Genomic DNA, 27,992 nt, shown 5'->3' with positions numbered 1-27,992 from the left:
CTCTCGTCTCTCCCTTACCTTCTCCTTGGCACGCAGCTCATCAAACATGTCCTGGATCTCGACTTTCCAGTCGTCCTGCATGGAGTGGAAGGACTCCTGGGGCATATCATGGAGGACTTGGGTCTCCAGCACCGTCAGTTGGGACAGGATGGATGCAAAAGTGGGGCGCCGGTGGGGGTCCTGCTCCCAGCACTCTGGCGAGACCAACAGGGAAGCGGGAGGGAGGGAGACAGAATGCACACAGAGCTCAAACCGGTGCCAGAAATGGGTACAGCCCTTTCCCACCTTTTTTGCAGGGCATCCCATCTTGTGATGGAACCCCTAAGTCCCGCCTCCTTTACTGCTTCCTGCTTACCTGCCATGAGACGTGCAAAGGGTTCCGGGCAAGTGGACGGGATAGGAAGAGTCAGCTTGTTCACAGCGACCCCATAGGCCACGGCAAGGCCATCGATGCCCCGATACGGAACTTCGCCAGTGAGAAGCTCCCAAAGGAGTACCCCATAGCTGGAGGGAAAAGGACAAGGGAGATAGGGCTAAATTCTAGGGTGCTGTTGAGCCACCCGCTTGCAGGGTGATATTCTGCTGCCCTCTCAAAACAGGCCAAACGGTGGAGCTCTGGGCTTCCCTCCTCTCCTGATCTTTGCAGGGGTGGGAATTATAAAGTCCCTCCTCATTAATCTTATCCAGACATTTTGAAACTGCTTCCATAGAGGGTTCCACTCTGTCCCCTTCCAGTTGATCTCCTATTCCAGCTGGTCCTTACTAGAACTCCAAGAACTAGTGCCAAATGACTTTTTCCTCCTTCTTCCCAATCTATTTTCCTTTTGTGCAGTGTCCCTTAGGGGAGTTTTTAATGTGTGATGTTTTATTGTGCTTTTATATTTGTTGGAAGCTGCCCAGAGTAGCTAGGGCAACCCAGTCAGATGGGTGGGGTACAAATAATAAAATAACAACAACAATTTAGCTTGTAAGCCTGAGGAAAGAGACTCTTTTATTATGGATATCTGTAAGCCACCGGGGTGTCTTTCCCCTCAGTTAATAAGCAAGGCTAAAACGGCAAGCAAACATCTACCTGGAAAGTGAAGCCCATCTCTTTACGCTTACTTGAGACTGGTGCTTGCGATCGAGACGTTGCGCTGCAAGCTCACAAGGGTTTTTTTGTTACATATGCATGACAGGCGATGAAAAATGGTTTCAGTCACTTGTTACCCAATGCCCTGTCCTGTGTATGCCCACTGTGGTCACGTTCACAACATACATTTAAAGCACTGGGATTCCAATTTAAATAGTCATGGCTTTTCTCAAAGAATCCTGGGAGCTGAGAGTTGTTAGGTAAAGGGTAAAGGGACCCCTGACCATTAGGTCCAGTTGTGACCGACTCTGAGGTTGCAGCGCTCATCTCGCTTTACTGGCCGAGGGAGCCGGCCTACAGCTTCTGGGTCATGTGGCCAGCATGACTAAGCCACTTCTGGCGAACCAGAGCAGCGCACGGAAACGCCGTTTACCTTCCCACCAGAGCGGTACCTATTTATCTACTTGCACTTCGTGCTTTCAAACTGCTAGGTTGGCAGGAGCAGGGACCGAGCAACGGGAGCTCACCCCGTCGCAGGGATTCGAACTGCCGACCTTCTGATCGGCAAGTCCTAGGCTCTGTGGTTTAACCCACAGTGCCACCCGCGTCCCTTGAGAGTTGTTAGGAGGCCCCTATTCCCTTCCTTGAGCTACAGTTTCCCAGAGTTCCCCAAGAAGAGGAATTGATTGGGGAAACTACTATGGGAAGTGTAGCTCTGGAACAGAGTTGTCCTAAACACGCCCGTCACCCTTCCCACTTTCCCAGGATTCTTTGGGGGAAAACGAAACAATTTAAAAGTGGCACCAGAGCGCTTTAAATGTATGGTGTGAATGAGGCCTGTTTTTGTCTGCCTCTTTCTTACACACATGTAGACTGCTTCGGTTCAGCGTTGCCCAGACCTGGACCTGGAGTGTCCTTAGTGGAGGAACAAGGGGAGCAGATCCGGCCCCACAGCAGATATCCACACTACCAATGATTGTGAGGACCTGTTAGGGATCCCCGCACTAACTGGCTGGCTCTCAGACCCTCCAGTCTCCCTCAGGGCCACAGGAGACGGCAAGGCAGTCAGGAGCTTCAGAGTTGCTATCAAAGTGCCTGGCTAGCTGCATGTGAGGGGGGGAAGTGCATGTCAGCACCTGCCTGGATCAGGGCCTGGCCGAGAGCCAGAAAGGGCTGGAACCTGCAGCTCCCAGACAAACCCTCAGTCTGAGCTGCTCCCCTTTCAAAGCTCCAAACCCAGCCTGAAAGGTGTGTGTGTAAGAGGGGAGACTCTTTTCTTACACACACACAGAATTTGGCTTCCTTTACCTGCTGTGGACTTCCACAGATCCTTGGAGCAAGAACGTGAAGAGCGTGTTAGTTAACTGGGACTCTGACACGGTTTTCGAAACAGGGTGTTCTGCTTTGGCAAGGGAGGTGTCCCAGGGCAAGAGGGTCCTTGCTTTTTCCTGCACATCTGGGCTCCAAAGCCAAAACCCAACCTTAGACGGGGCCCACCCCACCCTCTCACCTCCAGACATCGCTGCCCCGGGAGAAGGTGGAGCTTTTGATGACCTCCGGTGCCATCCAGGCGTAGGTGCCCGCCGCGCTCATTTTGGTCGTCTTGTGCCACTCGCGGGCCAGCCCAAAATCAGTGATCTTCAGCGTCTTCCCACTTACATCTCCATCGTCCACGTATTCCGCCAGCAGGACTGAGGGGAGAGAAGAAGCAGACATGGGATTCTGAGGGAAGGCAGTGAAGGAGGCTTGGAGGCCTCCATCCAGCAAAATGCATCGGAGAGGCCTTACCAGGCCAAAGCTTCCCTGGCCCTCATTCCTCATAACCTGGAAGCCTTTCCTTAAAATTCCCCATATACATCTGAGGGGCTAATCAGGAGTAAGACACCCTTCATATGCTCAGAGTCCTTTTGTTACAAATATTAACAAAATACTTTTTCTCCCGTTAACACGGACATCTACCATTGCCCCATCCTGATGATAATTTGTATGGCGCCACCTTTGTTTTTCCAGAGAGCTCAAGGTGGCATACGGATTTCTTCCCCTCTCAATCTTATATTCTCACAACAACCCTGTGAGGTGGGTCAGGACGAGCGATAGCGACTGGCCCAAAGTCTCCCGCTGAGCTTCATGGCTGTGTTGAAGACTTAAACACTGGTCTCCCATGTCCTAGTCCATAGGAAATTGTTCTAATGCTGAGTTAGGACATGGACCCAGCATTGGTGGGATGGAAAGTTAAGGGCACACTTTTATTTTTCAAGGCTTTTGGGGTTTTAGCACATTATCTTAATAAATATTGGGAGAGGGGGAAATAGCATGTTAAAGGTGGTTAATGGACTTCAGCGTAGTGGATCATGCAACTTTTATAGGAAGGATTTTAATGTTTAATGTTTTATTGTGTTTTTGTATATGCTGGAAGCAGCCCAGAGTGGCTGGGACAACCCAGTCAGATGGGTGGGGTACAAACAAACAAACAAACAAACAAACAAACAAATTTAAAAAATAGGTAAAAGGATTCTGGGTTTGAGGCGCTCATCTCGCTTTACTGGCCGAGGGAGCCGGCATTTGTCTGAAGACAGCTTCCGGGTCATGTGGCCAGCATGACTAAGCTGCTTCTGGGGAAACAGAGCAGTGCATGGAAACGCCGTTTACCTTCCCACCGGAGTGGTACCTATTTAGCTACTTGCATTTGACGTGCTTTCGAACTGCTAGGTTGGCAGGAGCAGGGACCGAGCAACAGGAGCTCACACCGTTGCAGGGATTTGAACACACCAACCTTCTGATCGGCAAGTCCTAGGTTCTGTGGTTTAACCCACAGCGCCACCCGCGTCCCAAATATAATAATAGCAACAGCTTAAAAGGTAAAGGTAAAGGGACCCCTGACCATTAGGTCCAGTCGTGACCGACTCTGGGGTTGCGCGCTCATCTTGCTCTATAGGCCGAGGGAGCCGGCGTTTGTCCACAGACAGCTTCCAGGTCATGTGGCCAGCATGACTAAGCCGCTTCTGGTGAACCAGAGCAGCACACGGAAACGTCGTTTACCTTCCCGGAGCGGTACCCATTTATCTACTTGCACTTTGACGTGCTTTCGAACTGCTAGGTTGGCAGGAGCAGGGACCGAGCAACGGGAGCTCACCCCATAGCGGGGATTCGAACCGCCGACCTTCTGATCGGCAAGTCCTAGGCTCTGTGGTCCCGCGTCCCAGCAACAGCTTAAAGGGAGCTTAAATTACAAAGGCTGACAGCCTTTTGTGACAACCCTCTGGAGTACTGCCATTTTGTTTTATTTATTTGTGTGTGTGTGCGTGCGTGTATAATTTTTATTAAATTTTCTGTTTTACAATTTTAAATACTCATTTAAACATCCTTAAAATATTAATGACTTCCATTCTTCTCTTCCCATGGTTCATTTTGCACATCATAAATCCCTGCATATTTTACAAAAACTAAACCATTCAGTATTCCATTATTGCAGCCATCAAAACTTATTTACACTGGTGAATTTATCTTAATGCTCCCAGTGCTTTCAGCTGTACACAGTTTCCCCCCATATATTCAATAAATGTTTTCCAATCTTCTTTAAATGTATGTTCTTCTCGTTCTCTTGTCCTATATGTTAAGTCTGCAAAGCTGCACATATTTTGTCAGCTTAAGTTGCCATTCTAGAGTACTGCCTTTTGGGTGGCTAAGGGGTTATGATTTGGCTACTAGCTACAATGGCAATATTTTACATATGCTATTGGGGGCACTATGACCCCAAACACTGGTTTGCTGGGGATCACGGCTGCTGCACTCAGGCCCTGCTTGTGAACTTCCCACAGACATCTGGTTGGCAGCCGTGAGAACAGGGCTAGATGGGTCTGATCCAGCAGAGCTCTCCTGACATTCTTATTGCTGCACTATGTGGCAATCGGTTCCTGGGAAGGCACCCTCGTCAGCACCTCCCTGGCACAAAAGGAGCTTCCTGTGCTGGCAGCTTTTGCCCACGCTGCCAAGCTTCCTCCGTGCACTTGGCACACACACAGCATGGAAACTGCGCCAGGGTGAGGCAGAAGCAGTCACGCTCCTCTGCTCTAACCTACTAAACCCAACTCAGAACTTCACAGGCAAAAGAACCCAGGAGTCCTGGCTCCACGCCCTGATGGTCCAAAAAGCTGAAACCCACCCCCAATCACTACTCTTCAAAGTGGGGAGATGAAAGAATTTTGCTCAGCACAGTGGTGAATTTTCCAGATTGAACTCATACTTCTCTCCTTGCCGCTGCAAGTGTGTTTTCAATTTCCCGCTGGATCCCAATGGCTTTGGGCCTTATTTTCAAGTTGCAAGTCCTCATATTTAAGGCTCTCTACCTTAACACGGGTGGCGCTGTGGGTAAAACCTCAGCGCCTAGGACTTGCCAATCGTATGGTCGGCGGTTCGAATCCCCACGGTGGGGTGAGCTCCCGTCATTCGGTCCCAGCTCCTGCCCACCTAGCAGTAAAAAAGCACCATTAAGTGCAAGTAGATAAATAGGTATCGCTTTTTAGCGGGAAGGTAAACGGTGTTTCCGTGTGCTGCGCTGGTGCCGGCTCGCCAGAGCAGCTTCGTCACGCTGGCCACGTGACCCGGAAGTGTCCTCGGACAGCGCTGGCCCCCGGCCTCTTAAGCGAGATGGGCACGCAACCCCAGAGTCGGTCACGACTGGCCCGTACGGGCAAGGGTACCTTTACCTTTACCTTACCTGTTTGATGCTCCAAAATCAACGCTAGAGCCCTGGGACCAGTCATCAGAAACTAATGCCTGATTGTCAGGAATGCAACATGCCAGAGCTGGAAAAAGCACATGTAATTCCTGGTTCATTTTTTTTAACCTCTACTTGAGATGGTAGTGATTCCCCCTAAAGACCTATACAACTTGGGATCCAGGAGCCAGAAGGAGCATCTAGATGTTTGTAGTCATCAATCTAAGTTCCCCCAACATATGAGGGACAGAGGAATCCTAGAGCTGGAAGGGATCCTAGCGGTCATCTAGCCCAACCCCTTGCCCAGGGCAAGAATCTTCCAGTGACAGCATCCCTGACAGTCTCTAGTTAAGCACCTTCAGTGAAGGAGAGCCCACCACCTCCCAAGGCTGCCTGTTCTGTCTCCAGACAGCTCATGCTTATCAGGATGTTTCCCCAGAACAGTTTGGGGGCAATGTTAAATATATAATGGGGCACACAAGGAACAGGAGACGACAAATCTTAGGAACCAATAATCACACAGAGTGTGCACAGGTTTGTTTCATTTTATTAAGAGCAGGCATTTTGGGGGACGACGAGGGAGGGGGAGCAGGCCTATGTTGGTCAGGGATCTAGACAGGGGCATGTGGTAGGGAGAGGGTTGTTGAACCTTTTCCTTCTTCTGTGCCTGGACTCTGATAAATATCACCGCACTGAACGCTGCTCTTTGCCCAGGAGGGAAGCGTCTACAGCAACTTCCATGTGTATGTGTTCACCATAGCAAGAGAGGAGGGTTAACCCCGTTCCCTTTGTGATGTGGTCCCGATTCGGCTTCCTTACCCCCACCTTTTTAAAGCAGGTACATTAAATGTGATCGTGCACTTAACAATGTGCAGCTTGCCTATTCGAAAGCTGTTGCCTGTTCTCAGTGGCTGCCAGACAGAGATAAAGAAAATGTCCAGCTCTCAAAAAGGATGCTCTCAGAAACCCTAGCTGAAGATGCCAGGGATTTAAATGGCAACTTTCTGTATGCCAAGTAGATGTCTTCCCACTGAGCCAGGGGTGCCAATTTGAGTAAAATATTTGGGGGAGGGCAGGTAAGCCCAGCCCCCCCCATAATCAATCACATGTTGGGGCTCACCCACACCATTTGAATGGCAATGCCCATCAACTTTGGGGGGCTTGGCCCCCTCAAATGTTTTATTGGGGGAGGGTGAAGGGACTTTGGCCCCTAGGGGTTGGCTCCTATCCCTGAGCTGTCACATTCTTCCTTCCCTCCTCCTTGCAGATACATACAGGCAAAAGCCCTTTGTACATGTCCACCTAGACTTAGGTCCATTTCACAACAGTCGTAACTCGGAAGTCGAATGGAATCCATTCTGGAAGTCCATTCAACTTCCAAAACATTGGGGAACCAAGGTGCAGCTTCTGATTGGCTGGAGGAAGCTCCTGCATCCAATTGGAAGCCGCAACGGACATTTGGCTTCCAAAGAACGTTTGCAAACCGGAAGAATCACTTACGGGTTTGCGGAGTTCGGGAGCCAAAACGTTCGCCTTGCAAGGCGTTCGACTTCCGAGGTACAACTGTATTTTGGTTATGAATAAACCAAATAATCCCTAATGCTACCTGAAACAGAGCTGCCTTGCCATACCTTTCTGATGTGACATATTTGGAATTGCAATCTATCTGCCTTACCTAACGCATAAGCGGCTTAGTGTCTCATGTCTCACAGATGCTGCAGAGCATTATAAATACAAACACCACCACCCAATAAACAGAAGAAAACAAGCCTGTCTCCTTAATCCAGCTGTACGAGCACAGGATACGGTGACCCAAGGCTGCACTCTGCACGTCATCAGAGGCACTGCTGTTACCGTTTTGTACCTCCCAGATCCTGGGAAATGGTTATGGGTGTCTCCCTCTGAGACACCCAAAAGGACTCCCCGCCCCCCACGTTCCTTTAGTACCAGTTGGGAGCATGGGTCCTTCTCAGCCCTGGCCCTCAACTATGGCCCACAAGCCCTTTCTGCAGCCCTGGCTGCGAGGCAATCCCAGCCCCGCCGTTCTGGCTGGGCTTTGGCCCCATGACCCGTAGGCGACTCAAGCATTTCCCTGGGACGCTGCGTCACTGAGCGCCCCATTGTGCGTGGCGCTGGCAGGAGAATCGGTCCATTGTTCCGTTGGGCTGTAGGGAAGGGGCTCCCCCGACAGAAGTACCCCAAGAAGGCACCCTCCCCGCCCCCAACAGCTGCTGCTGCTGCTCTGAGGCCTAGACGTTTTTCCCTTCCCCAGTCAGCCGGGACAGAGAGGAAGCCTGAGCGAGAGCAAGCAGGAAGCCACTGGGGAGGAAGTGAAGGGAGCAGATCTCTGCCACAACCACTGGGCCATTGTTTAAGAGAGGCTGGCGAACAAATCTCTCTCTCTCTCCCCCTCCCTCCTCTGCCTTGAAAGAACACCCTACGCAAGGAAAGCCCTCTGTAAAACAACGCCACACCCTCCACCGACACCCACAGCCTTCCTAGAGATCCCGGAGGGAGGTCTGCTTACCAGCACCGTCACACAAACACACACAACTTATTAAGTCAAATCGCTTTGGTCTGTGGAACTGGCACCGATTCAGGTGCCATGTAACACTGATTCCACATTTGTAAGCAATCCATCTTTTGGCGTGGCAGCACCCACACTTCAGACCTTCCAAGTGCCCCTGTTTTCCAGGGGCAGTCCCAGATTTACAGAAGCTGTCCTGGTTTCTGATTTGACCCCAGGATGTCCCTATTTTCATCGGAGAAATGTTGGAGGGTATGGAGTTATACAAAAACGAAACAAAACCCAAGCCAAGGAGATAATTAACTATACAACCTTTCGAAGACTTCTGAAGGGAGCCCTGTGTAGGGAAGTTTTTAAATATTTTATTATGTTTTTATATAAGTTGGAAGCTGCCCGGAGCGTACTCTAGTGCTTTAAATGTATGGTGTGAATATTGTTCGGGAGGCCACTAGGTTAATTCTACCTACGAATTAACCAGCACACTACTTTGTGTTCATGGGCGGCCCACTGAGTTTTTACTTGGCAGCATAAAGGACTAGAAATTTGTCTCTTCTCCCCTCAAAAAGGTAAGGTTCTCAAGGAACTGCAATATCAGTTTTAACTGATTTTAATACTCTGGAACATCATGGTGAAGGGCAGGTAATAAATATATCTAAGTTTGTGGTCAACAACTATGTTTTCATTAGGGTAGACCCATGGGAAGAAATCGTCCTAAGCTAGTTATGGCTATGGGTTTCATTGGAACATAGAATCATGGAATCATAGAATTGTAGCGTGGAAGGAATCCCAAGGGTCATCTAGTCCAACCCCCTGCAATGCAGTAATCTCAGCTATAACATCCATGAGAGATGGCCATGCAAACTCTGCTTAAAAACCTCCAAGGAAGGACTTCCGGCGAGGCAGCATGGCGGCAGCAGCAGAAGAAAAGAGCTCCTGAAGCCAGCCAGAGTAAAAGGCTCTGGTGACCGATTCCCGGACCCCCCAGAACTGCTGCTGCCAGCACTGCCAACGGAGAGGAATTGGGGGTGCCCGGGCATCTATCAAAGGAGCCAAAACACCCCCCCACGACCTTGATTGAGCCGGAAAGGCACCCGACCCCCCCCCCAACAGCCAAGAGGAGCTCCAAAACCCGGAGGACAGTGGAACTAACGCAAAGAGGGAGAAAGAAAGGGAGAGAGGAAGAAGAAGAAAGAAAGAAAAAGGAGCCCCAAATTTACCGTTGCTGCCCCCATCTCTGCCGACGGGAAAGCAGAGGAGAGTCTACCCATCTCTGCTTACCTGCCCCCCCCCGCCTCGGCGGCACCGCTGAGGCATCTACAGAAGCCCTAGAGAAGTTCTTAAAACACAGGCTAGAAGTGACACAAATGACCACCTAATCGAAACGCTCTGTAAAAGCCACCAGCCAACAAAGCCTGATCAGCTCAGCAACCCAACAATACCCAGGAATCACCACTGCCACAACTCCTAACCATCACACGCCCAACCCCAAGAGGACGCCAAGCCAACCTCAAACCAAAACCATCAGGGAGACCGAGATGACACCAACCAGGGAGATGGCAAACAATGCTAAGATGGTAGCTCCCCTTCAAGATGATGACCACCCAATAACGAAACGAGATCTGAGGGAAATGGAAGCACGATTAGAAGAAACACTGAAGGCCACAATGGCTCCCATGCAGGTACTAATCAACAATCTAACCTCCAAAGTGGAAGCTCTAGAGAACAAGAACCAAATGCAAGAAAGAATAATAGAACAATACCGGGAGGAGAACGCACGTGTGAACAAGAAACTGGACGAACTGGTAAACCAAATGGAAGCAGAACACAACGAGATGAAAATTAAGCAAGCCGACCTTGAAGACCGCAATAGACGTTGTAACATCCGCTTCCGCAACTTTCCTGAAAAAACAGAGGAGAAAAGCCCAGCGGACCTAATTATACGCTGGCTGAAAAACACAATCCCAAGCCTGAAACTTGAGGCAGAGGACTTGGAGAGGGCTCACAGAGCCCTAAAACCTATGCCAAAACCCAGCGCCCCCCCAAGAGACATCATTGTATGTTTCACACGCTACCGAAAGAAGGAAGAAATATGGCACCAACTCAGAAACTCAAGCAACCTTCGATATGGAGAAACCCCCATTCTGGCCTTACAGGACCTATCGCAGGATACCCTAAACCGGAGGAAAAGCCTGCGCCCATGCACCCAGCGTCTCCAACAAGCAGGGATCAAATACCGATGGGGCTTCCCCTTCCGCCTCATTGTAACAACGAACACAACACAACACATGGCTACCAACATACCCGAGGCCCTGCAACTACTAAAGAACCTTGAACTCGACCTCCCGCCGGAATGGAAACCGACAAACCCACCAAGCGACAGCCCCAACCACGAGGAAACAACAGCAAACAACTGGACAATGGTACAGAAGAAAAAGATACAACAGAAGCGGCGCAACAACGCAAACCAATACAGGCAAGCATCATGCTCAGAACCGTCCCGCCGGCCATACGACACAAGAAACCAGACCAAGATCAACCAAACCAACTCATCGCAGATGGACAACCCTACAACAACAACAACCCCGGCTGAAAGAAGCAACCAGGAAAAAACCACAAACTGAAGGACTGGTGATTCCCCCCCCCTTTTTTTTCCCCTCCCCCCCCAAAACATAGATTTAGTTAACACCATCAACACCCCCCCCAGCCCCGCACCCCCACAGAAATCCCCACCCCAACACCAGTCCATACGACCTCAACCACATTCCCCATCACCCACACCTTCAACACCCCCATACTCCATACTAAGGAAAAACAACTCCAACCTTAATAACACAACCCACAATCAGGCTAAAATCTGATACCCAACCAGCACTATGGTGGCACCAGAGCGTACCAGCACCCACATCCCCACCCCAACACACCAACAATGTTGCTCATAATACTGGCAACACTGCTTACAAACCTTATACCTGACAGCGACGTTACAAAGTCACTTCACACTGTCTCGCTGATCACCCCCTATCGCAGACAACAGGGGGGACGGCCTGTCCTTGAACACGGCCTTCCACACCAGCTGAGACCTAGGACCAACTGGCTAAATGCCAGATGGCCCAAAATACCCCAAACAAACACCTATATGACTACATATAGGAAACTCCCTACAACTTACCCCCTACTCTTTAACCCAAATCTCACTCTAATCCTACTAGCCCCCCATCCACCACACCCTAGGTCAGCGCAACCCCACTGGTTCTTTAAACAACACGAAGAGAGAGACACAAGACAACCCGAACGGGTTGGCATGGAATCGCCCCACATAATAGATAAACAAAATGGCTAACCTAAAAGCAATTACATTAAACGTGAGGGGGCTGGGAAACCCCATCAAAAGAAAACGCATCACCTCATACATAAACACCATGAAACCACACATCACCTTCCTACAAGAAATACACAATCCACCCAAAGGCAGCAAACTCCTGAGCGACCCCCGCTTTAGTCAACAGTGGGTCGCACAAGGCTCAGGGAAAGCCCGTGGTGTAGCCATAATACTCAGTAGGGACCTGAACTTCACTGCCACAACAGTCCTCAAGGACAAAAAAGGCAGATTCATTTTCGCTAAAGGGACACTAGATGGCAAAATCAAACTGACAATCGGCTCCATATATGCCCCAAACACGAAACAACTAGAATTCTTCCAGAAAACACTAAACAAATTCCTCTCCTTCTCTGAAGGGGAAGCAATCCTAGGAGGGGACCTCAATCTAAATATGAAAGGTATATCCCTGAAAGATATCCACCCCACAACCCCATGGGCAACCTTCCTCCGAAGGAAACCCCCAACAACCAGGAACTCTTACAAGTTACTAAAAATGCTAAAAAACAGGGGTCTCTATGACATTTGGGGTGAGCAAAACCCGGGAGACATCAGCCATACATTCCAATCGGGACGCCATGATACAGTGTCCAGACTGGACAGCATTCTACTCACACAGGGTCTGATTCCCTCAGTAGAATCAACAAACATAGGTAACATTAAAATCACAGATCACGCCCCAGTAGAAGTCACTGTTAAAATAGGAGAAGGAACACAAACCACCCCATCCTGGTCCTTCAGTCCCATCCTAACTACAAACAAACAAATTAGAGAGAGTCTCACAAAAACCCTCCAAAACTACTTCAAAGAAAACGATGTAAACAATACAACAACCCCACTCCTATGGGACGCAATGAAAGCGGTCACCAGAGGAGCTTGCATAAAAGAGAAAACATTCCTTAAAAAACAAACCTCCTCAAAAATTAGCAAAATAGAACAAGACATCACAGCCCTCTCATCACGCTACAAACAAACAGGATCTAAAAAACTCCTCAAACTTATAGAACAGAAAAGGAGAGAACTAGACTCCCTAGAAATCAACAAAACAATGATCAACATTCTATACTCTAAACAACGTTTCTATGAATATGGAGGGAAAAACTCCAGAATACTAGCAAATAGATGTAGGAAAAAAGCACTCAAAACAAGAATACACTGCATCACCAAAAAAGACGGCAACATAACATTCTCCCCCAAAGAAATAATTTCAGAATTTGCAGAATTTTACTCCAACCTATACACCTCCCATAACCCACCAGAGAGGGAAATCAAAAAATTTCTAGCAGGACTGACCATGCCTACCCTAACTGATGAGGAGCGGGAATTCATGGACAGCCCTATCACCCCAGAGGAAATAGATGCGGTCCTCAAAAACTTGAAACCACACAAAGCCCCAGGCCCAGACGGCTTCACAGCAGAATTCTATAAGAAATTCAAAGAACCCTTGATGCCCTACATGACCCGCCTATTCAACGACATCATAAAAGGAGGCCCCATCCCCAAAACCTGGACCCACTCCAAAATAGTCTCCATCCCAAAACCACTAAAAGACAGCCTCAAAGTAGAATCATACCGCCCAATCTCATTAATAAACCAAGACTACAAGATATTCACATCAATCTTGGCCAACCGCCTAAAAATCTTCCTACACAAGTTAATAGCCCCAGACCAGACTGGCTTTGTCCCTGGCCGCAATATAACAGACCCCATCAGGAAACTACTGAACCTGATCGAACACAGCAAGGCAACCAAACTCCCATTGACAATTATGTCCCTAGACATACTCAAAGCCTTTGATTGCTTGGAGTGGAAATACATATTAGCAGTACTAACTAACATGAAATTTGGCCCCAACTTCCTACAAATCCTCAAACAAATATACTCCCAAGCCTCAGCAAAATGCAGAATTAACAATATGGATTCTAACACTATAGCTATCCAAAGAGGCACGAAACAAGGATGCCCACTGTCTCCCTTCTTATTTATCCTGGCTCTGGAACCCCTAGCAATCCGCATCCGAGCAGCCACAGACATCAAGGGAGTGGAAATAAAAGGCAGGACCTATAAATTAGGGCTCTTTGCAGATGACCTAATGGTCACAACACCAGACCCCATAAGCACAGCAACCTCCCTAATCAGAGAACTCAACGCATTTGCAATGGTGTCGGGCCTACAGGTAAATTTCACAAAGTCAGAAGCTATGTGCTTCAACACCCCTCCTCACACCCAAAAAGAACTCACGAAGGTCACCAAAATAAAACTTTGCCACACCAAGTTCAGATACCTAGGGGTACAAATAACCAGAAACCTCAATAAATTATACCTCCACAACTACAAGCCCCTGTGGCGACAAATTAACAAAGACCTAAAGAGATGGAATAACATGAACCTCACTCTCTCAGACAAAATAGCCATGATCAAAATGATCACACTCCCAAAACTAACCTACCTATTCCAAACCCTCCCAATCTGGATCCCCTCAACCCAACTTCACAGTTGGCAGAGAAAACTACACTCTTTCATCTTCTCACATAAAAAACCAAGAATAAGCCCCAAATACCTGCACCTCCCCACCTCAGAAGGAGGATGGGGAATCCCCAACATAGAAGCATATTACAACGCCAACCAAATACGCCATATAATCCCATATATACTAGAAGATGAGACAAAACAATGGGTACACCTAGAGAAGGACACAATTGAAAACACCTGCACCACAACATACCCACTCCTCCCAAACAAACTAAAGAAAATTCCCACAACACTTAACAGGTACACACAGACCATGCTCAAAGCATGGAAAACACAAATAGGCAAACTATCCCCAACCCCATCCCCACTAATCCCCCTGGCGTACCACCCATTATTCCACCATGCAGCACAAAACCTCAAGATAAAAACCTGGCGAACCAAAGGCTTGTATCGCCTAATAGACTTTTATAAAAATAACAAACCCTTGTCAACACAAGAAATACAAGACAAACTAGAAGACACCCAAATGCCCTGGTTAACACAACACCAACTACATGCCCTCTTAAACAACCCAACAGTAAAATCAGCAGCAACTAGGCCCCTGACAACCTTCGAAAACCTCCTCCTAACAACAAAGGGAAACGGTAAAGGGATGGTATCCGCAATATACAAAATACTACTCCAAAATCTCGCAAATCCCCTAGACGCAATCAAAAATCAATGGGAGAATGACATAGGCTATGAGATAAACCCCTCTCAATGGACCAGAATGTGGTCTAAACCCCCCTTTAAATCCATATCAACGAAAAGAAAAGAACTCACACTGAAACTCACCTACAGGTGGTACCTAACACCAAGGAAACTAGCGCTAATACACCCAGGAACCTCACCAAAATGCTGGAGAGGGTGCACCTCCACAGGCACATACTTCCACATGTGGTGGGAGTGTCCCAAAATCCAACTATTCTGGACAACAGCCATACAAGAAATTTGTAAAATAACTAAGCAAGTAATAGACACCACCCCAGAATTGGCCCTACTAAACATCTTCCAAGACAACAATGCCCATTTACACCACAAAGAACTCATAACCCACCTGCTCTCAGCAGCCAGAAACACCATAACCAGACACTGGAGAGACCTGTCAGGAGTAAGCATGGACCAATGGTATCAAATAGTATGGGAAACAGCCCTACTAGAAAAATTAACTAATAAACTGAAACTGACACGGGGACAAACAGAAGAAGATGCCTTCACCCCGGTATGGCTCCCCTTTATCACACACACAGCCCAACAGGACAATGACAATAATCCACCAACAGCATACAAATCAATATGGCTAACCTGATCCAAAACACCCACCCACCTCACTCACACACGAAAACAAAGATCACCACAGCCAATCACAAGCAAACAATCACACCCTAGGCCAACCCCAACCTCTCTCACCACCAAAGGAACACAAGTGAACAACACAAGCACGCTGACACCAAACTCTACATACATTAAACATAATAGAAACACCGCCACCCAATCCCACCCTTATCCATCTTCCCTCTCTCCACCCCCCTTTCTCTTTTCTCTCCTTTTTTTTATTTTTATTCTTATTTTCTTCTCCCCCTAATGCCTCAACAAATGAAACGGATTTGTAAAAATGTTACATGGGGAAAAATATATATGAGGCACTACACTTCTGTAAAACAAGAAAATCCTTAATAAAATATTAAAAAAAACAAAAAAACAAAAAAACAAAAAAACCTCCAAGGAAGCAGAGTCCACAACCTCCCGATAGGTCTACTCAGAATAAGACTCAGATGGAAAACAACCTTGAACAATATTATTAGTAATATTATTAGTAAGTAATATTATTAGCAAGTATAATACAAGGGGAGTTCTTGGGGCAGCTACAGAGTGAATTGCCCTTCCCTCCTCAACTAGTACACACAGAGAGAAACACTTATGCCTTAGCTGGATGGTCTGCAACAGCAGAGCAAAACCTTGGAACATAAGGAGGATATATGTGTTACACAGAAATCATCTTGCCTCTCACACGGACGTTCAATCACATGCACATAAACAACCTCAGGGTCCCTACTTGTGATTCTACTGCCAAGGACTGCTGCTTTACATACGAGAGAGTTCCCATGGTGATTATTGCACAATTGGCGCGCGGGGGTTTTCTGCTAGTGATTTCACAACTCCCTGGCCTCCCCAACTGTCTGGGAGTTCTGGCTCACAATTCCAGGACAGGAGAGAGAACAGGCAGAACTGAGATCCTCACCTTGGTGCGGGGGTGGGGTGAGTGGGAGTGCAGAACAACCGTGCCAGCACCACAAGAGGAGTGGTAAGATCTTTAAAGGCACACCAGTGACAGCAGCTGCCGCCACCAATTCAAAAGTTGACGCCTAAGTCAAGAATCCCCACACAGACTCCTCACTGGAGTGCGCAGGCAAGTACAATGTTGTGGTTAGTGTGTCAGACTAGGAACTGGGAGACCAGGGTTCAATCCCCACTCGGCTGCGGAGATCCCAGGGTGACATTGGGTGACACTGGACCTACCTCATATGGTTGTTAAGGTTACCTTGAGCTCCTGAGAGAGAAAGGTGGGATGGAAATTAAAAAATGTCGGATCTCAGGTCTCACGCAGCCATGGTGGAGATGGTGGGGTCCACCTCTCGCAGGCTGTGTCAGGCTGCTACCAGTCCCAGCACATATTTTCATTTCTTATTTGGAATATTTGCACCCCACTTTTCCTGCAAAGGGCCCTGGCAGTGGATTGGTTCACATGTCGCTTTCAACAATGGCTAAACTTAGCTATGGTTTGAAGATGAAAACACAGTGTGCCTATGTGTGCGGTTGAAATGAGCACTTTCCTCGTCCCCTGCTTCTGCCGCCCTGCCAAGACTCGCCGTGTTAGAAACTCAAGTATATAAGCCAAATGACTCCTTAAACCAAGGTTGCACTCACCAAAAGAGAATGTCTAGTTGCCATTTTAGGGCAAGACGGCTCTAAAGTCTTCTTTTTCATGGACTCACTTACAGATAGGTAACCGTGTTGGTCTGCCATAGTCAAAACAAAAAAAAAATCCTTCCAGTAGCACCTTAAAGACCAACTAAGTTAGTTCTTGGTATGAGCTTTCGTGTGCATGCACACTTCTTCAGATACACTGAAACAGAAGTTGCCAGATCCTTCTATATAGTGAGAAGGTGGGGAGGGGTATTACTCAGAAGGGTGGTGGGAATGGGTGATTGGCAGATAGCTGTGAAATCTGACATCAAGAATCACAAGACAGAGAAACCAGTAGGAGAACACTTCAATCTCCCAGGACATTCTATACAAGATCTCAAAGTAGCTGTTTTACTACAAAGGAATTTCAGAAATAGACTGGAAAGAGAAGCTGCTGAATTGCAACTTATTACCAAACTTAAAACCATGGAGAGACCTGGTCTGAACAAAGCCATTGGATTCTTATCTCATTATACATGACAAAGCCATTTTTCACCTTCTCACCCCTTGCTTTTTCCTGTAAGACCTATTGCAGTCGTTAAGAGTCGTCAACTGGCTCATCACAGCTATCTGCCAATCACCCATTCCCACCACCCTTCTGAGTAATACCCCTCCCCACCTTCTCACTATATAGAAGGATCTGGCAACTTCTGTTTCAGTGTATCTGAAGAAGTGTGCATGGACTCACTGTGACTGATTCTCAGTTAAACATCTGGCTACTTCAGCTGACAACCTTGAGCTAGCTTAAGAACTTTTGAGAACTTAAAGAAGAAAAGTCACTTGATCCAGGGACAGTCCGCATATCTATCGGCCTATTCCCACCTCTTTTTCTTAATGCTGACTGCTCCTGCTCAGGCTGACAGAAAAAGCAATTTGGTTCCTGAAATTCATTCCAATTGTGAAGATAAAATGTAACTGATAAGAATTCTACAGGATGAGGAAACAGTCCGGATCCAATGATCCCCAGATGGTAGAGATGTCAGGCACCATCCTGGCGCCCAGGCACCTTCACTTGGTTGTGAGTGGTCGAAACCCAGGTGCAAAATGCGCCTGGCCCCTGGCTAATTTCGAACACTGTCAGCAACTACTCCCTACCTTAATGGGAAGTAGTAACACTCAGGTCTGGAAGGGTAAGCTCCCCTTCCCACCTTCCCACTGCCAGCTCTCTCTATCTGTCTCTCTCTTTCTACAATCCCCACCTTTCTTTGCCTGGCAGGTTGCCAGGGAATGGGCAGGTTTCTCTTGCCAGAGGTCTGGACTGCTTTCTTGCATAGAGCTTTCCTTCTCCCCTTCCATCATTGCTTCTGCTTCAGCTGTTCCTGCCTCCCACTCCTCACTTTTTCTCCTCCTCTCCACCCCCCCCCCCCAGCTACTGCCACCTGCATGGCATTTGACTGAGGGCCACATGAAGCCAGGCCGAGGGCCACAAGCTCCGCATCCCTGCTTTTAGGTCTCGTTGGCGGCTGTCCTCTGCCATCAGAAGCGCAGTGGGTGGTGACCAGGGAAAGGGCCTTCTCTGTGGTGGCAGCCTGGTTGTGAAATGCTCTCCTTAAGGAAGCGTGGGTGGGGCTTACTCTGACTTGGCTTCTGCATGGGGCGAAGATGTGCTTTTAAAAACTACAACAACAGCTTTTAAGAATAATTTTATCTCCTGGCCTTGCTTTTCAGCTGCTGCGTTAAATGGTGGTGCTTCTCTAACTCTTTTAATTGCATTTGCGGTAAGACACCCTGGGAATTCACTGAAGGGGGGTGGAATTCCTGTAAAGAGAATAAAGAATGGTGTTTGAAGCACTGCCATCCAGCCCCTATAATATTGTGCTGTAAAGCTGCAAATGCCACTTTGCCTGGGTATAAAGAAACTCTCCTCTCTGTTAGCATTTTGTATGTTTGGCGGCAAAATGGAGCACTGAAAACAGGGATGAGGGCCAAGCCTTGGCTCAAACTGTGTTTATTATTATTATTATTATTTATTAAAATGGTACACTGCCCCACACCCGTAGATCACAGGGCGGTTCACAACATACCGTAGCAACTGTCCTCTCCCCAGGGCTTGCCATTAAGCCAAACCAACACAGTTTTCATGTATTGATCAGTACATGAAAACTCTGTGTTGGTTTGGCTTAATGGCAAGCCCTGAGATCTACTGAAGATCCTTCGTGGAGCAAGGGGTTGCACGAGATGACCTCCACGAAGGATCTTTCGTGCAGCATGTTACAGTGACACAGCCCTGACCGACAGCCTCTGGGATTTAACAGCCCCTGCAAAGGAGAGCCCACCTGCGACTCTCAAGGCAGCCTGGTTCTCTGTTGGACAGCTTATGCCACTAGGACCTTTCTCTTAATCTTTAGCCAAAACCTTCTTCCCTGCTACCATTTCTAGTGCTGGGAAAAGAGATTGACTGTTAAACCACTCAGAAAACTGAAGCCCTGGGAGGGAAATAGAGGAATAAAAGCTCTCAGCACCCTCAACAAATGCGACTTCCCAGGATTTTTTGGCACAGAAGTCACGACTATGAAGTAGTATTATAGTATGGTGTGAAGGTGGCCTGAGTCTGCTCTGTCTTCTGCATGACGGACAGCCTTTCAGATATTTGAAGATGACTCTCATGCTGCTTTCAGATATTGCCAGATGGTCGAATACTGAGATGAGCGACAAATTTACACACACACACACACACATACGCATAAGACCTGGAATAAAGAAGGGAGAACCTATAGACAAGCAACTGAGAGCAGTCGAAAGGAATTTGAAAGAGGGGTCACTGTTTGCGGGGTGCACCTACTCCTTCCATGTTCACCTGTGTTAAACAGGTTTGGCAAGTTTTTCGTATCCCCCCACCCCCGCAAAACTTGTTTGATCAGAAGTGACAGTAGGAAGAAAGAAGTTTGCATGTGTGTGTACATCACAGGAAGCGAAATCTCTCTCCCAAGCCACCTCCAACTGACTTAAAAACGACTGTCTACGTCAGAGCTTTCCAAACTCTGTGTCGCGACATGTTATAGTGTCGGCTGCAGTGTGGGCTGGAATGAGAACTTGCTAGTAAAGCTGAATTACTGGTTTGCTAGTAGAACTGAATTACTGTGTCGCGAAATGATGCGTGTCTAAAAAGTGCGTCACCACCATGACAAGTTTGGAAAGCTTTGGTCTGTGTTCTGTTACGGTAGCTTATATTTCTATAGAGAGGCGGATGGCAAGGTTTTTGAGCCTGTTAGGAGAGGCTATACCATAGCTGGCAACCTTCCCTTTTTTTGCAGGAAATTCCCTTATTCCAGCGCCATTTCCCACTGCTTCCCACTGCTATCTCGGATTGTTAGATATTCAGTAGACTATCACCTGGAACAGGTGAGGCTGCTGATCCCTTATTTTCGAGGCTGCTGATCCCTTATTTTCAAATCTGAAAGTTGACAGCTATGGGCTATACTGTATGCTCTGAACATACAGTATCTGTCAAATTCCAGATGCTCCACATCCTCCTTTGGGTGTTTTTGCCAGGCTGGAATGTGTCATTGAACTCTGATCATGCTTCTTGATGGAGGATACGCTGCAATGTGTTGAGTGTGTGTAGAAACTAGCTGATTATACAATGGTAAAATTAACATTATTTTTGCTCCGTCCACTTTTGCTGCTAGCCCTGCCTACAAGGGACATGTGACTCCAGAAGGGAACATGGCTCATAGGCTGAAAAGATTCCCAATCTTGTGCCCTAATGGGATAGCTCAGTTGATTAGAGCATGGTGCAGATAACGCCAAGGTTGCAGGTTTGATCCCCATATGGGACAGCTGCATATTCCTAGGGTTGGACTAGACCAGGGGACAGCAAACTTTTTCAGCACGGGGGCGGTCCACTGTCCCTCAGACCTTGTGGGGGGCCGGAATATATTTTTTGGGGGGGAAATGAACGAATTCCTATGCCCCACAAATAACCCAGAGATGCATTTTAAATAAAAGCACATTCTACTCATATAAAAACACGCTGATTCCTGGAGTGTCCACGGGCCGGATTTAGAAGGCGATTGGGCTGGATCCGGCCTCCGGGCCTTAGTTTGCCTACCCTTGGACTAGACCAGGCACGCCCAACAGGTAGATCGTGATCTACCAGTAAATAAGTGGACGTTCTGTGGTAGATCACTGGTAGATCAGTGGCTCCTCCCAAAGAAGCTCAACAATTTTGACCTGAACCCCCCAAAATGGGGTAGATCACTGCCAGTTTTTAATTCTGTGAGTAGATCGCAACCTCTTGGGAGTTGGCCACCCCTGGACTAGACGATCTTCAGGGTCCCTTCTGACTCTACAATTCGATGACAGCAGCATTTGTCCTTGCTTTGAGGGAAGTAATCATTCTTAGGATAGGTGAGGTCCCTGAGCCAGGAAGATCCGTGGGCCTAAAATATATGCATATATCCCAGTTTGCAGCATTCTGTCACACTCAGGGTGACCAAGAAACAAGGAGGACAGTGCTCTGCACACAGGTACAGGATGGATGCTTAACATCCACTCTCTTCCCAACTTTGCATCCAAAGGCAGCTCCCATTTAGTCCTATATTTGGAGGAATCCTGTTGCAGTGAACATTCCCTGCCATATACGGGCTTGTCCTCCTCTCACACCGTGCCTGACATAATGGTGGGCATTTTGCAAACAGTAATAACTACAATTTAGGGAACAAATTGCTAGGTACTGTTCCCGCAGCGTAAGAAGCAGAGCTGCCGGATTAAGAGCAAAGGCTCACCTCTTCCAGCGTCTCGTTCCCCATGGTAGCCAAACAGATGCTCCCCATTTAACCCAGAATTAAATTCTTTAATACAGAATTAAATTCATTAACCCAGAGTTAAATTCATTAATCCAGAATTAAAACAACCCTGCAAGGCTTATGACCGACGGAGGCGGGCAGTTGGGATGGGACTAAGAAAACAGCCATCATCTGATCAGCTTTGAAACAGGAACCCTTCCACCAGTGCTCTGCCTGAAAGATGCGACATCTAGAGGACAATATGCCTCTGAACATGTGCAGAGTGTCTTGCAACAGGCACAAGGGAGATGACTCTGGCCATCTGCCTATCTGCGATGGGGAGGTGCGGGCTTCTGCTGCAGGAAGATTTGCTTTCAAACAGATCAAAGGAAGAGTTGCTTAGGGCGAGGGCTGTAATGGTATGGTACAAAGTTCCCCCTCTTGGTCATTCGAAGGTCCTTTTTATCCATTGTTGTTGTTTTTTAATTGTATATATTGCTTGTTTTATGTCCGTTGGCTAATGCAAATAAAGTTTATCTATCTATCTACCGTATTTTTTGCTCTATAAGACTCACTTTTTCCCTCCTAAAAAGTAAGGGGAAATGTGTGTGCGTCTTATGGAGCGAATGCAGGCTGCGCAGCTATCCCAGAAGCCAGAACAGCAAGAGGGTCTGCTGCTTTCACTGCACAGCGATCCCTCTTGCTGTTCTGGCTTCTGAGATTCAGAATATTTTTTTTCTTGTTTTCCTCCTCCAAAAACTAGGTGCGTCTTGTGGTCTGGTGCGTCTTATAGAGCGAAAAATACAGTATCTATCTATCTATCTATCTATCTATCTATCTATCTATCTATCTATCTATCATCTATCTATCTAAAAGTTCCCCCTCCTTGTCCCTGGCTTCCCCTCCCCAAATCTACAGCTGGAGGAAGCCCAGCGCCTGGAGAGAGAGAGGAAAAGGCTTCAAATCATCAGGCTCTTGTTTGCATGGAAAGAAAAACATTTATCTCGCCCTCACAAGAGGAAACGACAGTGTGGAGTTAGTTTCTGGGAGAGGGAGGGGAAGAGAGAGATAGAGAGAGAGAGAGCGTTGCTGTCACTTCCTTCTAGCTTTGGGTCACTGAGGTCACACTCGCTTGCTGTCTGGTGGCAAAACTCCGGGAGGAGAACAGTGAGAGGGTGGCAGATAGAACTTCATTTCCCAAACTGGACTTGCTAGTTCTCATGCCTGCCTCCACCTTAAGTTCACCTCTTGAACTATGGCACGTGGGAGGGGGGAAATGTGTTTGGTTGGCGGGGGAGGGAGGGGGAAAGTACTCTGGATGTGCTCAGAGGCACCCTTGCTTCCCAGAACGGAAGGAAGGTTCCAGGCCTGATTCTGGCTTAAAGGAAGGCTCCTTTCCTGTGCCTTCCAAAACCTTCCTGTCCACTGGGCAGCTTGCCCCTTCAGGGAGGGATGTGGCTCTGTGGTCAAGTGCCCGCTTTGCACACAGATGGTCCCAAGTTTAAACCCTCAACATCTCCTGTTAGGCTGGGAGAGTCCCCTGGCTGAAATCTTGGGGGAGCAGCTGCCAGCTAGTGCAGATTCCTACGCTTCACGGGGTTGGACTAGATGACCCCTGGGGTGCCTTCCAAGTCTACAATTCTATGTTTCTATACTATACTGAGCTAGATAGATTGATGGTCTGGCTTGCTATATACAGCAGCTTCCTATGTTCCTATTGCTGCATATACACCATAACTTAAAAGCAAATAAAATCCCAGGAACTGTAGTTTACTCCTCAAAGAGCAACAATTCTCAGCACCCTTAAATTACAGTACCCAGGATTTTCTATGGGGAACAGGTGCTTTAAATTTACGGTGCATATTCCTTATCAATGGCTTCTTTTGAGAGTGCTGCTTGCTCCCAGTACACCTGTTCCAGAAGTCACCTTTTCTTGCCTTCATCCCCCCCCCCCCAATTTTTCTTTTACACTTGAAACACTAACAACATTTCAAATTTCAGCGCCACTGCTGAAAGGAAGGCTTTCTGTGGTTCCCGCCCCCCTGTGGGGCACAATCCCTAGCGGGAAGTTATATTTCTACACAATGGCACAAACCGCCTGCTAGATTGTGTACCCCAAAGCTAAAATAAATAAGGAAGGACATAGCTTAGGCCATAAAATTGATGCAACTTGGAATTGCAGTTTTGACATTTATTATCAAGGCTTAAGGAAGGAATGGGGAAGTTCTCCCCGCATTAAGGTCGCATTCCTGCCTGGCCAGTGCTCTAGGTGCTGCGTGCCAATGGTGGGAGGGGCCAGATGCGAGAGTGGGCGGAGCAATGCATGTGACGCTCAGCTTTGTGCAGGAGGTTGCATTCTGGGCACATGAAAGCCAAAGGCAATTGCATGGCTCCCACTTCCCCCACATGCAAGCAAGACACCTTCTCACAATCCGAAGACAGGCAAACCAGGCAAAACGACTCAACTATGGCACAGAGCAGGGCTGGTGAGGGCTATGGCCTTGGGTGAGGTTCAAGGGCCAGACCGAGAGGTCCTGGGGGCCGTATTTGGCCCCCAGGCCTGATGCTTCCTGTTCCTGGCTTACAGTGTCCTCGTTTTCTTAAGTACAGTGGTACCTCAGGTTATGGACGCTTCAGGTTACAGACTCCGCTAACCCAGAAATAGTACCTTGGGTTAAGAACTTTGCTTCAGGATGAGAACAGAAATCACGCAGCTGCAACGTGGCGGCAGCGGGAGGCCCCATTAGCTAAAGTGGTGCTTCAGGCTAAGAACAGTTTCAGGTTAAGAACGGACCTCCAGAATGATTTAAGTTCTTAACCCTAGGTACCACTGTATTGCACTCAAATCTGCAAGCAGGGGGGTGGGGGGAGTCTTGGGAATTGCCTATCACCTCTGTCAAGCTGCTGAGGCTTTCCTTGTTTCTGCACAACAGCAAACGTTTGATTAAGGGGGAAAGAGACAGAGCCTTTTCCAACGTGGCACCCAGAAGATGACATTCTCTCCCAGAAAGGTCTGCCCGGCCTCCTTCCTGTTCATCTTTAAACCGGCATTTAAAAATGAGATTATTTCAACAGAGATGTTCCGAGTTAATTTTCCGTGTTTTGTTTTTATTTTCCCTTCTTGGTTGTTCTTCTTTTCATTATTGTCAGTTTATGGCTCGGTTACATTTTCTCGGGTTTCGTTCCACTGTTCGATCTTAAGATATCGTTACGCGAGCAATTTCAAGCCGAAAGGCGGAGATGCACATTTTTGACACGAACTAACCAACCAGCTAGATTTGTTCAGGCAAAATATATGCAAATAAATGCAAATCCCTCACCACCAACCCCAACCCTCCTACTCACTGTTGTTGGATTTCAGGTCGCGATGGATGACAGGCACGATGGCTTCGCAGTGCAGGTACTGCATCCCGTGAGCGATTTGCACGGCCCAGTTGATGAGGATGTGGGGTGGGATCCTGCGGCCGGCAAGCATGCGGCTGAGGGGACCCCCGGCCGCATATTCCATCACCAGGCACAAGTTGGGCTCGCGGAGGCAGACGGCTTTGAGGGCGATGATGTTGGGGTGCTGCAGCATGGCAAAGAGCCGGGCCTCTTGCCGCACTCTCTCCGACGTGGTGCTGATGTCCTCGTCCGGATCCTGGCGGGCGGCCTTGACCGCCACCAACTCCCCCTTCCAGCTGCCACGGTACACCTTCCCGAAGCCACCGACTCCAATCACTTCCTCCAGCCTCAGGTCCCGGAAGTCAGCCTCAGGGGGGCTTCCAGGGCCTGCGTAGCCCCCCGTCTTGGGCGACACGTAATTGGAAGGGAAGATGCCCACTTGATTGTTCACCTTGCCGGCCCACCAGCCTTCGTCCCCAGAGATGGCGGCATCCCAGGAGAGCACCTCCACCAAGTCGCCTTTCCGCAGGGTCAACTCGTCGCTGCTGGCGGCCTCGTAGTCAAATAACGCCGTCCAGACGGGGTTGGCGTAGGCCGTGGTGCCCCCGCTCCGCGAACCTGGCCCCCAGGCCACTAGTGGGGCCTTCCGGAACATGCTTCCCAGGGGCTCCTTGGGGTCCTCTGGGCCTCATTGGTCCACGGCCCCCCACATCTAGGTCACTAACATTGCCTTCCTCGCCACTTCCCACGGGATCGGGACCATCCAGGGGGCCACAGGGGCGTTCAGCAGGGAAGTGGGGTGAACACTCCTGCCTGCCAAAACCCCCTCCCGTCGAGGAAGCAGGATCCAGCCCTTTGAGTTTATAGACTCCTCTCAGCGAATCCGGAGTCAGAGGCTCTCCATCGCCCTCACCAGTGGTAGGAAGACCGCCCCGTCTAGTCTCTCCCGCAGAGAACAGGGGGCCGCTCCCTACGGCCGGTTTCCTCCCAAGCGGGCGGGGAACTCGCTAGGGGGGCCCCCGTCGAACCCGCCAACGCGATCCGATGTAGGCAATGGTGGTCGTCCCCCACCCTGGCGTCTTGCCTGCTCTTCTCCCAAGGCACCCTCCGTCCGAGGCTCTCCAAGCGGATCTGCGCCGCGATCAGCTTCCTTATCCAGTCCCGTCCGGTCCCTCCCCTCGAAGCTTCCAGGCGAAGCGGCGCCCGGCTCCGCGGAAAGTACTCGCTCGCTAACCCCGTTTCAAAGCCGGCGCTGGGACGGGTGGAGGGCAGGCAGGACCCCCGGCACACAAGGAACTCGTCCCGTCGAGGAGGAAGCCCCGATGGCGCGCCTGCCTGGGCTTTGTACCTTCGCTTCGCTCGGTCCTGGGCAGAAGTGCCGGACGGAGCGAGGCGGGGAAGGCAGGGCAGGGGAGGGGTTTGAATTCCTCGGCCTGCCCGGGGGAGGCGGGTCTCTCTCTCTCTCTCTCTCTCTCTCTCTCTCTCTCTCTCTCTCTCTCTCTCTCTCTGGGTGGAACAAAAGGCAAGGGTGCTTTCCAGCGAAGGGTCAGCTCCGGCCTCCAGAACGCGGGGGCTCTTGCTTTCCAGATCCGTGGGATGGGATACATAAAACCATTGTCTCCCTTCCCAGGGGAGTAGCTTCGTTTGGTGTAAAGCTTGCGCAGGCAAGCTTTGGAGTCCAACAGCACTCTTGGGCTTTTTCTCTCTCCCGGCGCAGCGTTCTGTGAAAATCGAAACTCTGCGCTCTCCTGCAGCTCACGCCAATCAAAGGAAGACTTCTAAAGCCTCTGAACCTCCTCTGAGAGACCAGGTCCATAACTGACTCCTGAAGAAAATATATACAAGAAGGGACATCCGGGGAGCATGGGGCACACTGAATACTGTGGGATAGATTACGGCAGGGATGGCCAACCTGTACCCCCTGGGATGTTATTGGGTGTTATGGCTCTGCAGCGCCAATCATTGATGATCATTGATACGATATGATACGATAATCTTTATTGCCATTGTCCCATACAGAACAACGAAATTGAATCTACACAAGACATTCAAAAACTAACAAGCCTGCTATCCCAGCTATCCCAACCTGGTTATCCCCCTAAAAACTCTGGCTAGTTGGGGCTGATGGGAGTTATGAGTCCTCCAGCATCTGGAGATCGCAGGTTAACCACTCCTGGTTTGGTTCTCAACAGCCTTGAAATTAATAAATATGCATTATTTCTAAATAATTGGATCCTTCACTGATAAGTATCAGAAACTGCAAGAAACCACGAGCATTATTAGACTCCCTAAGCCTAAGAGAACTGTGGGAACAAGACTTAGAGCCTGAAACTGACTATAAAGTTGACTATAAATTGTATTGTTTCACTGGTAATTCCTTAATTATTTTATACAATTTATTTGTGATGTTCAGTTACATGTTATGTTATTGTTATTGTTTGTACGTCACTTTGGGATTAATTTGAATGGAAAACGGCGTAGAGATATAATAAATCGAATAAACCAAACCAAATCTGGAGCACAATACCATTCCAGTCCGTTGCATCCCAAATGAGAGAAAATTCATCCAAATTCATTCTTAGACGGTACCTGGCTCCCCACAGTCTTAGCAGAATATCAAGTACTGATAGCCTACTATGCTGGAGAGGCTGCAGAGTCAATTTCCAAATTCCGTATGTTGTGGTCCTGTGAGAAGATACAGAAATTATAGA

General features: G+C 48.5%; 1 protein-coding gene across 1 annotated transcript in view; it reads right to left on the bottom strand.

Annotated features, from left to right (window-relative positions):
- MAP3K11 (mitogen-activated protein kinase kinase kinase 11) overlaps positions 1–26,087 on the bottom strand; it is a 36,353-nt gene extending 10,266 nt beyond the window's left edge. Inside the window, exons 1-4 of the mRNA XM_028709906.2 lie at positions 25,243–26,087; positions 2,583–2,763; positions 356–504; positions 19–194 (exon numbers count right to left, since the gene is read on the bottom strand). Coding sequence (XP_028565739.2) covers positions 19–194; positions 356–504; positions 2,583–2,763; positions 25,243–25,936 — 1,200 coding nt within the window. The 5' untranslated portion in view covers positions 25,937–26,087. The remainder of the gene's footprint in view (positions 1–18; positions 195–355; positions 505–2,582; positions 2,764–25,242) is intronic.
- Between the last annotated feature and the right edge of the window lie 1,905 nt (positions 26,088–27,992).

This window comes from Podarcis muralis, chromosome 16, assembly GCF_964188315.1.
Source record: "Podarcis muralis chromosome 16, rPodMur119.hap1.1, whole genome shotgun sequence".
In the NCBI taxonomy this organism is placed as follows: Eukaryota; Metazoa; Chordata; class Lepidosauria; order Squamata; family Lacertidae; genus Podarcis; species Podarcis muralis.
This window is presented reverse-complemented; position numbering and strand designations above follow the sequence as displayed.